This window comes from Trichosurus vulpecula, chromosome 1 (genome assembly GCF_011100635.1).
Source record: "Trichosurus vulpecula isolate mTriVul1 chromosome 1, mTriVul1.pri, whole genome shotgun sequence".
Classification (NCBI taxonomy): domain Eukaryota; kingdom Metazoa; phylum Chordata; class Mammalia; order Diprotodontia; family Phalangeridae; genus Trichosurus; species Trichosurus vulpecula.
In genome coordinates, this window is record NC_050573.1 from 59,301,619 (window position 1) to 59,313,308 (window position 11,690).

At 46.4% G+C, this 11,690-nt stretch overlaps 1 protein-coding gene across 1 annotated transcript in view; it reads right to left on the reverse strand.

Moving 5' to 3' along the window:
• Positions 1-11,313, reverse strand: part of LMNB2 (lamin B2) — a 28,078-nt gene extending 16,765 nt beyond the window's left edge. Inside the window, exons 1-2 of the mRNA XM_036761729.1 lie at positions 11,001-11,313; positions 780-916 (exon numbers count right to left, since the gene is read on the reverse strand). Coding sequence (XP_036617624.1) covers positions 780-916; positions 11,001-11,216 — 353 coding nt within the window. The 5' untranslated portion in view covers positions 11,217-11,313. The remainder of the gene's footprint in view (positions 1-779; positions 917-11,000) is intronic.
• Between the last annotated feature and the right edge of the window lie 377 nt (positions 11,314-11,690).

Sequence of the window (11,690 nt, forward strand, 5' to 3'; positions counted from 1 at the left end):
AATGTGAGTGTTCAGCTTTCTAAATGTTAATGTCATTTTCACACCTGAAATCAAGCAGGGTGGACTCTGTTTTATGTAAGTAATGGGGTACATCCTCTCCTAAAGTGCAGTTCTACAACAGCGCATCAGTGCTACCATAGCATATCTTTCAAAAAACACAAGTTTGTTCCAACACAACTGTTACTGGGGAACATGCACAATTTCTTCCTCAGAAACAGTGCAGAAAAAATGGCAGCATTTCACAATGACTCACGAGCTGCAATCTTTCAGACGCCCACTTCCAAAATCGACCTCCAGGTCTTTATCATTGTAGAGTGTCATTGCATATTCTATCTTCAGGTGCAGAAAGAGCTGTGAGGAGAGAAGGACTGGCCCACACACTACACCCCCCACAGGCTCCTCTCTTAACCATTTAACATATACACAACTATTGACATTTTTTATTAGACTCCTATCTTTTTGGAAGTGTCACTGATGAAGTTTTAGAGCATCATGCCCCAGCCTCATGCTTTTGGAGAAGGCATGTGTTGTGTTATAGCCAAACTGACAGTCAACTTTTGGAACTCTAATCCTATAGAATTGCCCTCCACCCCCTAATTGATCTGTTTTCTAAGGATGGGACTTCTTAACATGATGCCCCCTATGTAAACAAGCCATAGAATGGATGTGAAATCCTCCCACAGAGTTAAATAGACCAGATGATTTCTTGCCATGGCAGGCCTGTCGGCACTGTGGTTGCTTTAATTAGGCCTAAATTATACCAAGTCAAAACCACTTACTTTTTATTGACCTCATCAAGTTCCGCTCTTAATTTTCCTATTTCAATCTGAAGCTTGGCTCTTTCCCTGGCAGTCTCATCCAGGACTCTCCGGGCATCAGCCAACTCCGACTCATAGAGGACCTTGATTCCGCTTACCTGGGGAAAAGAAAGAAAGAAGCCCTAAACAGAAAGCACAGAGAAGATGCCTCTGGGGAGAAAGAAAAGCAAGAAAAGTTGAATTCAGCCAGATGAGAAGCACCTCATTGTGCAGATCATCCTAGAGTCAGGCTGGCTGAGATCTTAAAAGTCCCTCTTCTTCCACAAAGCTAGCTTCAGGGAAGGAAAGGTGCTGCTCTCTCCAGAACCCAGGATCTGCTTCTCCACATTCCAACCCATACAATCAGCACAACCCACCAGAAAATACAAAGCATCCCACTGTTTTCTAGCTCAGTTTTTAACACATGTTGCCTGTTCTCAGCTCATAACCTCCTAGGAAGCCAGGACCTACAGAGTTAGGTATCTAAACTGGCTGGACTGTTTTAAATAGATATGCCCAAATGGTGACTGCTGAATAGCCAGAGTGAGACACAAAGGAAGGGTGCTTCTGTCCTGTCCTCAGGGGAGGAGGAGGCCACAGGTGTGGGAAAGGAAGCTTACATGGTCAGACACAATCAATATGGTCATTGGTTGGCCTCACTGCCCTTTTCTTTGACAAGGGTGGGACTATTCCAGGGTTTTAAAAGATTGCCTGTTCTAGGTTATGGTAAACAAGATCCTGAGCTGTGTTTATTTGTGCATACAGGAACATATATCTGCATATTGTGTATGTGTTTTGGTAACAATAACAGCTAGCACTTACGCAGTGGGTTTAGAGTTTGCAAAATACAATCCGGTCCTCATGACAGCTCTGGGAGGCAGGTGCCGTTATTATGCCCATTTTACAGACAAGGAAACCAAGGGAGATGGAGGTTAAGTGACTTGCCTGGGGCCACACAGCTGGTAAATCTGAGGCAGGATTTGAACTCCTGTATTCTTGACTCCGGGTCACGTGTGTGTGTGTGTGTGTGTGTGTGTGTGTGTGTGTAAGTAGATATGTACTTATGTGTACACGCATACACACACATACACACACCGTCCCAAAAAGTCCTAGTACAATTCTAAGGTTTATTAGCTCTTGGGACATGTCATGTCTAACGTCTTATTCACAAGGGCAGGGATGTCACCAAACTGATCTCTGCACACTCAAGTTTCAGGCACTGTAAAAAGAAGGCTGTGCCAATAAGAGTATGACTGAGTTAAATAAGCCACAGGTTCTAGTTCCCATTTTCAAAACAGAACCATCTGAACAAATGACTCCTCTCTCAAAACAGGATCACAACCTAGACCCAGGCCCAGAGCTGAGGAGAGGCATTCTTACAGAGGTTGTAGCACCTCCTAAGAAGGAAACCTTGGCCTGTGAGGTCCAACATCCCCTGGCAGCCATGGCTAGTCATCTCCCGCTCTGGCCCTACACTTACAGCCCCAAATGACACTGCTAGAGTCCCTGCCCTGCACACGTGCTGCGGCCTGCCTAGTTACTGGTCTTCACAATTAAAGCTCTGCCCTCCCCTAGGGCATGTGTCTCTCTCCCCTAGTCCAGCCCCACCTCTCTGAGGGCCAGGTTTCTGGTCAGGATTTAATAAGCACCAGTTGACTGAAGATATGAAAGAAAGCCCAAGAGAATAGGCATGATTACTGCACCACTGCAGAGGATGCACTAGGAGACTGAGCTGACCAACCCTGCATGGCAGGAGGTCTGAGAGGCCAGCAAGCTGACCTTAACCAAAGCACAAGTCACATGTGGATCTCTTCCCAGCAGGTGCTAGCCAACAGGAACATGGTGAGGCCTTTGGGTCAAAATCTCTGGACACAAGTCATGGCTCTGTCCCTTAGCTAAACCAATCACTAAATCTCTCCCAAGACTCAGTTTCCTCATCAATAAAATGGGAAGCAGTATGGCATAGTGGAGGTACACTGCACTTCTCATTAAGAGACCCGGGTTCAGATCAGACCTTCACACTACAGCAAGTCCCTTCTCATCTCTAAGCTAACAATACACAGCTGACTTCCTAAGTCGGGTGGAAAGTCGTCTGCAAACTGTACAACCCTATAACAAGTCAGTTTTTCAGCTGGTCAGGTCCAAGAGAACTGGCTATTCCAGCCCTGCTAAGCCCTCAGCAACGTGTGAGCCATGTCCCCAGGGCTGACACATCTGGAGAGGAGCAACTCACATACCAACTCATTTTCCAAGGCTGGTAAGAGTGGTTCAGAGGTAAACTCAGCTCTCCCCTCCCATTTCTCAGAAAGGAGCAAAAAGCACCAAGACCCACACTTGATCCCAAGAGACCCCCCAAGGACTGACTGGGCCTCCTGCTATATTTTGTAAGCTTCCTCCAACCCACCTAGCACAAAAAAACTCCTCACAGGGCAGATGCCCACATCTTTTGCTGACTATATGCATTACCTTGCGAAAAGAGAAAAGACATGTGGAATGGAATATGATACAGGAAAGGAAAAGATTTGAGGAATTTCTGCCACTAATTCACAGTATGACACTGGGCATCTTCCTTCTTCCCTGCTATGACACCCTATCTCCTCCACTGTGAAATTAAAGTGCTGAAACTACATCCATCTCTTCCCAAATTGTGTTCTGCACAATATGAACAATATGGGGTTCTGCTGGCTGGCTCTCCATGACAAGTATAAGTACTCTGAGGGGAGGGATTATTTTGGTGCTTATGCCTTTCTTTGTATCTCTAACAACTAGCACAGTGCTAGGCACAAAGTAAGCATTTAATAAATGCTTACTGATTAAAGATGTCAACACCAAAAACAACCCCCCCTCAAACATTAAACATGAAATTAAGATATCAGAAGGAATTATCATATATGCAGACTTTTTTTAGTAAAAGTCTTCATTTTCTTCCTTCTTGACCTCCCTGCAGCATTTGACACTGTTGACCACCATCTCCTTCGGGATCCTCTGCCTTCTCTAGGTTTTCATGACACTTGTCCCCAGGCTCTCATGTCAGTTCAGCTGATTCTTCTTAGTCTCCTTTGATCAATCATCACCATCTATTTCACATCCACTAATGGTGGGTACAACCCAAGGCTTTGTTCTGGGCCCTATTCTATCTCCACACTCTTACCTGATAACCTCATCACTCCTGTGGATTAATTATCATCTCTCTACAGATGATAGAAGCAGCATGATGTGGTGGATAGTGAGCTGACAGTGAAGGTGAGAAGGCCTGAGCTCCAGGCCTACCAGTGACACACACTAACTACAAGATCTGGATAAATCACTCAACCTCCCAGTGTTCTAGGCACCTCTGCAAGACCATAAATTGCCAAGATGGTGCTGACCTAGGGTAGAAGTTACCCCAAAATCAATGAAATCCCAGGTCCAGTCCCTATCCCTAGGTCTATACTGATAACTCCCAGAAGCATACTGTCAAAATGATCTTCCTAAAGTGCGTGTGGGATCACATCACCCCCTATATACCCCAGGAGTTCCTTATCACTTAAGACCTAGTTTGGCTTTTAAAGTCCTTCCCAACCTAGCCTCTTCCTACCTTTCCTATCTTCTTACCCCTCTCCACAAACTCTACACTCCAGTCATACTGGCCTCTCTGCTGTTTCTCCAAACCAGGCACTCCATTTCCTAACGTTTTCCTTGGCTATCCCAGGTGCCTGGAATGCTTCCCTTCCTCATCTTCATCTCCACCTCCCACCTTCCAAAGGAAGCCTTTCCAGATCTCCCTTAATGCCCTGAGATGCTCTCCAATTTGAACTGAATGGAGCTCATTTGTACACAGGTCTACATGTTGTTTCCTCTATTGGTCATGTGTTTTGCCTTTGTTTCCCACAGTGCATGGCACCAAGCAGGTGCTTAATATATGCTTATTGACTTGACCCAGCCCTGATTTCTTTTCTGAGATAGTCCTACATCATCAATTGCCTATTAGACATTTTGAACAGGATGTCCTGCAGGCAACTTCAACTCCACTCATCCAAGACAGCTCATTATCTTTCTCTCCAAACCCACTCCTCCCATCCAAATGTCCCTAATATTGACAAGTGCACCACTGTCCTTGCAGTCACCCAAGTTCCAAGCCTTGGCCCCTCCTCAACAGTTCAGTCTCACTCACCCCACAAATCCAATCAGTTGCTGAGTCTCATTGAGGTAGAAACCTCTACAACATCTCCCAAACACATCCTAGTTCAGTTGTCATCACTTCTTCTCATTCACCTGGCTGCCTCAATTCTCCCTCCACCTCAATCTATCTTCCACATAGCTGACAAAATGAATCTTCCTAAAATGGAGGCCTAACCATGCCACCCCCTTCTCAATAAACAGCATGACTCCTTATTACTTCCAGGATGAAATAAATTTCTCTAACTGGCATGTTAAACCCTTCCTAATCTTGCCCCTTCCACCCGTTCCAATCTTCTCACACCCAATTCTCCCCTCCACATCCTCTAAAGTCCTATTCCCACCAAATACATCTCCATCAATGAGCCTTTGCCCTGTCACACCTGGAATGTGCTCACTCCTCACTGCCCTCCCTTAGAATCTCTCATTTCCTTCAAGACTCAAGGATCACCTTTTACAAACCTTTCCAGATTCCCCAGCAGCTAGTGCTCTCTCTCCCACAGCTATCTTGTACATAACCTGTATACAGATATACATGCATGTTATCTACACACACACACACACACACACATACACACACACATTATCATAAACTCCATAAGGGAAGACTTTCATTTCTGTCTTTGTCTTCCTAGTGCTTAGCACAGTATCTGGTACATAGTAGGTGTTTAGTAAAGCCTTACTGACTGAGCCCTTAACTCCAGTATTTATCCAATTCAATCCAAATGTATTAAACACCCCCTGATGATTCAAGGCCCCTTACTGAGGATACAAGACAAAAATCTGCTTGCTAGAGTATTCTCCAGGATGAATGATTTCTATCCATTATTTCAAAACCAAAAATGTTCCATAGATCAAATTAGCTTTGGAAGCACTAAACAAGATAACCTCTAACAGCTCTTTTAGCTCTAAATTCTAGGATCCTGTAACCCAAGTTCTAGATGAGCTCAGGCACTGTTTGTGCAACCTTGATCAAATCACTTCCATTCTGTGTGCTGGTTTGCCCATTTCTGTAAATATCAGCACATCAAACCCCTTGCAGGGCTGCTATATAGCTTAAGTGAAAGATTGTGAGCATTTTGAAAGCATGATACAAATGCTTTCAAACAAATGTGAGTTTCCAGTAATAAACTGGGAATAATAAAGATCACAGATGCTATTTTTTCAACTCCACAGAACCAAAGAAGGAAAAGGTAAAGTCAAAAGGAAAAAAAAAATCAATAAACAATAGCTTGTTTTTACGGTTTTTCTATTTCTAAAAGGTTTTCAAGTACATTGACTTATTAAATTTATCTATAACAAGGAACAAGAAAGCCAGAGCTGGAAGACACATTACGGCTAATCTTTCCAATCTTCATGACTTTACAGATAGGAAAACTGAGACCCAGAGAAATGATGTGACTTGTGAAGTTAGTGAGTGGCAAAGCTAGGACTAGAATCCATGTCCATCTCCCAGGGCCATGAGAGCTCTGTTCCACAATGCCTCATAGTAGACCAGACGATTTGCCAAAATCCTCTCCAATTTGGTTATTTGAATTTTACATACAACAAATAAGTGAGTTTCTGGACACTCATCTTTCTGCATATGTAGTTTTCACAAAGAATGCTCCAGGGGGCACTATAGTAAACTGCTGACAAAAGGTAAACTGTTTTTATTTGAATGCATGACAACGGCAAACAGGTATGAGGAGCAAACCCACAGGAAACGTGTTGCCACATGTGTATGCCAAGGGCCACACAAACATTCCCTGACAGCTAAAATATACATACCTCCCCACTTCCTCCGGGGCAAGAAAAGAACTAGAGACTGTTCAGTTTGACCAATTACAACCCTGGAAAATAGACTTACTATGCAAATTCACCTAAAAACCAAGGAAGAAAAAACCCACCTCCAGTCTCACTTGCTCCATGACCATTCATTCAAACAAACATTTACTAACACCCCCTACCTGGTCTTTTCCCTACTCCCTGCTACCAGGCATTTAAAATCAAACAACTGGAAAGTTTTCCTTAATCTACCAGTGGACTTCTAGGCTCTGCTAAATGCTATAAGGGATGGAAAGCAAGTTTTAAAAAGTATTAGCCTTTTAGGAGCTTACACCCTACAATGGAACCCTTACCACTCTCTGCCAACCCCCCCCACAAGATCCCAAGACTTTTCTGGAAAGAGCCTCCCAACCTGGATCTCTCTGCTTCCACGGCCCACAATGATCATCCAACTTCTTCCCAGGTTCAAACATTTTCAGTGGCTTCCCACTGCATACAGGATAATTACAGAAAATCCTGGAAGGGCAGCAAGAGACCTTAGAAAGCCCTTAATCCAGCTCCCTCAATTCAAAAATGAAAAAACTAAGGCCAATCTCCTTAGCCACACATTCAATAATTTTGTCCCAAATATTTCCCTCTTTAGCTTCTTTCCTCACTACTTTTCCACCAAAATCTTCTCCCATGTTGCCGCTCTCAGCCTCAGTTTCCTCAACTGTAAAATGGAAATGCTATTTGCAATGTCACAGGTACGTCAGGAGGATCAAAGAAGACAAAGGATAAAAAGCACTTTTTTGTTGTTCCTGTTTAACTCGTTGGGTCTGATTCTTCATCTGTACCATCATCAACAAAAACTAATTTTTGCACACAGCTAATGAGCAAGAGTGACACTAGATGCCATCTAAGGTCCCTTACAGCCCCAATATAATCAAATGAGATAATGCCCTATATAAACGTCAGCTGCCTTTAGTACTGTTACATTATTGCATCTGCTAATGTCCCTTTCAGTTCAAATGCCACAGCAAAAAAGGTGGGGTTGTAGGGATATGTTAGACGGACAAGCTACTTTTACACAAAGGTCCACAGGAGATAACTTCTTTCCATGCCACTGGCCCCACTTCCCCCAAATGACCTGCTGCTCTCCAATGGTCAGATGGGTTTACACTACTCTAGGACACACCACCAGGCACATCAGATCCAGACACGAAACTGACCCTTCTCCAGTTTCCTCCTATCCTTGGTACCACAAAAGCATCCCAGAAGAGTGGGAAGGTACAGTCTATAGTTTCATTTTTGATAGCGGGGGATTCTGAGAATAGATCTTTACAGGTTACTTTATTTGCTTCAAATTAAATTTCCTTCTTCCTTAACATGTATACTCCTTAAGGACAGGGCCTATAGTACCTTTTACCTATAGTAGACATGCATTCTATGTTGAACTGAATTTTAAAATAGACACAAAATACGTGGCAGCTAGGTGGCGCAGTGAGTAGAGCTCCGGCCCTGGAGTCAGTAGGACCTGAGTTCAAGTCTGGCCTCAGATACCTGACACACTCACTAGCTATGTGACCTTGGGCAAATCACTTAACCCCAACTGCCCTGTCTTCCCCCCTCCAAAAAAAAATTGACACAAAATAAATTGTCCCTGCCAGTAAGTCTCACATTCCAAAAAGTTATTGGCATTTGTGCATTTTGCAGCTTTAGAAAAGTTGAGAAAATAAATGCAGAAATAATGCTTCTGAGTCAGGTGGCAACATCAAATTCTCTTGGCCCAATCCCTTTCATTCAAAAGATGTGATTTTTCTTGGTCTCCAATCAGCCAACTTAGAGTATTCAAACGCCCACTGAAATAATTCATTTCCTATAAGGGTCCAGTTTAACAGACACCTTTTGGAAGTCCTGGGACCTACCTTTACAATCTTAGTTGCATTTCCCCCTATTCTCTATCCTAGTCAAACTAGACAGCATAGGATGCCCAGATAAGATCCAGTATTTTCCTGCCTCTACCAATGCTCTACTCATCTACTCATCTTGATCTTCTGAAATCTTATCTGTCCTTCAAGGCTCAACTCAAATGCCACCTCCTCCACATAACTTTCTCTGGTTCCTCTAGCCAGGAAGTAACTTCTTCCTTTAATGAACCCCACCTACCCCACCCCACCCTGAAAACACCTACTTGTCTTTTATTATAAATATATTCCAGATAAGTCCTACAAGGACCCCATAAATTTCCTGAGCCAGCATCTCCGTAACCTTTGTATACCTGGTGCCTAACACAGAAGCAAGTTTGTTGAATGACTTTGTTGCAATTATTAACATTCAGTAACACAAAGAAAATACATATTACTTCGGCACTTGATTTTAAGTATAAACTACTTTATACAGTCTCAAAAGGACTGAAGCAGGATTTGCCTTTTATGATGCAGGAGAATTTCTTCTAGTTCAAGGGGGGGAGGGGCTCACTTAGTGGTTAAATAGTAGAGACACTGCACAGTTGATACTTTTGATTTAACTTGGCTTATACCAGGGAATCTCAGAACCTTAAATTTTTACAGCTTGAGAGAGGCATACCATAGCTCAACCCCTTTACGTTAGTTGACAGATGAGGAAACAAAGCCATAAGAGACCTGAGGCAGCTAAGTGGCACTGTGACAACTAAATAGTGATGGACTTGGAGCCAAGACTTGAGTTCAAATCCTGCCTCAGACACTTACTACTAGGGTGACCCTCAAGCCAGTCACTTAACCTATCTGCCTTAGTTTCCTAATCTGTAAGGGGTGAACAGCACATGCATCACACTTTCCAAACTTTAAAGTGCTACACAAATGCCAGCTATTTTTATTATTGTCCAAGTTCTAGTCCTGATTCACTAACTTGTCGTGTGACTCTGGGCAAGCTACTTTGCTCCCTTTGGGACTGTTACCCCTTCTCCTAAATTAAGATATTGGGACTCGATCATTCCCAAGGGCTTCCAAGCTCTAGTATTTTAAGAATACACGTGTGCACTTTAGCCATTTCAAAATCCTAGTATGTTACGAAGCTGCGTGGTATCCATCCGCTAGAAAGGCTTTGAAAGGGCTAGACTTCAGGGTAATTGGCACTTCCCACAAGCACTCCCCCACAAAACTGACCTGAATAACTGAGCCCTCAGTTTTTTTTAAGAGGATTTACACTGTAAACTGCAACAGTTTCACAAAATGTTAAACAGCCACATGTACTTTTCACGTTTACAATGAAGGATGATACATCTAGGATGGAAACAGACTTGCTCTGGAAAACTCCCACTTATCCTATGTCAAGAACTAAATGTTATAGGAGTACAGCCTTCATTCAGTGCTCTACAGTACACCCCAGCTCCAGAGGACCTTCAACTCAGTTTGAGACCTTAGTTCTCCCCACCTCCGCCCCGTAGGTGATCCCCAAGGGGGTTTTCCCTCCTCGGGGAAATCGCCTCCCCAAGAAAGATGCCTCAAGCCAGCCTCGGGTGGACTCCTCTCCAAGAAGGAATTACCCTTCCCCCAAAGGGGACCCCGGGGCTCCCAAAATGATTCCCCAAAGCCAGTCTCAAACCCTGGGAGTCCAAGAGTTCCATCCACGGATCTCCTTTTACTCCTTCCCCCAAGAAGGATCCCTCAGCCTAACCCCCCCCCTCACCCGGGCATCCTAAAGGCACCTCCCATTGGATCCACTCATTTAACTAACCTCCGACCAACCCGTGCCGAAACAGAATTGGGGAGGGGGAGGAGGGGTGTCCAAGTACGGAGAGCTCCTTCTTGTTCACGGAGAAGTCCACGCGGGGGGCCGGGGTTGGAAGGACACGCTAGTGAATCTCGCTCGTTAGTGGTTACCGACCAAACTTCCTTCCCGGGAGTCCCTACCTCGGTCAGCTCCCCCTTCCTCGGGCTGCCGCCTGCACCTCGCGCGTGGTTAGCCCCATCCACCTACTCCCCCGGCAGCTCCTGGCGGGACGCCGGCTCCCCAACCCCCCCGCCCCTCCCTCACACGCAGCCCACTCCCCTTCCCACGCGCCCTTCCCCAAGCCAGATCCGTTGTGTCCCACGCTCCTCGCATGGCCACGGCACCCCGCGCGTGGTCTCACTCGCGGCTCCCAGCACCGCACCTCGTGCGTGACCCCCTCCCCCTCACGCACGTCGCGCGCGGTGCCCTCTCGAGGAACTTGGCGCGCCCCCTCCCCCCGGCCCCCAGCGCGCGGTCCGCCGCCCCTCCCCCTCCCCGCGCCCGCGGCTCCGGCGCGGCGCGATCCCAGGCTGGCTCACGCACCTCTCGCGTGGTGACCTCCTCCTTCTCGGACACCTGCAGCAGCAGCCGGTCGTTCTCGAGCTCCAGCGCGCGCACGCGGTCGATGTAATGAGCCAGGCGGTCATTGAGCTCGCGCAGCTCCTCTTTCTCCTGCAGCCGCGAGATGCGCGCGGGCGACAGCGGCGTCCCGGGCCCGAGACCCGAGGCCGCACTGCGGCTGGACAGCGGCGTGGCCATAGTTGGGCGGGGGCCGGCGGCCTGCCTCAGGCTCCCTCACTTAAGTGCAAGCTGCGGCGCGGGCGGGCTCCGCGGGCTCATTCAATCCGGCGGGAGACCGGACTGCCAAGATGGCGGCTGCTCCCCGCCGCCGCCGTGCCGCCGAGCAGCCTGGGACATGAAGTCCCGCGGCTAGTGCCTAACTCAGCCAACGGCCGCCAAATGGCGGCGCCGCACCGCGGGGCACCCTGGGACATGTAGTCTCCTGGACCAATCTCAGCGCGGGAGGGAGGGAGGGAGGGGCGCGGCCTTTTGTGAGCCTGCAGCCCAAGAGCGGGAGATAATTTCATTGAATCGAGCCTAGGAAGTCAGAGCTGAACTGACAGACCAAGACGCTCACTTCCAGTGCATGAGAGCGAAGCCAGGGACAAACCATTCTCGAAAGAGCAATTACAAACTAGTAACTACCTTAGGAAACAATGTCCCAAACCACTA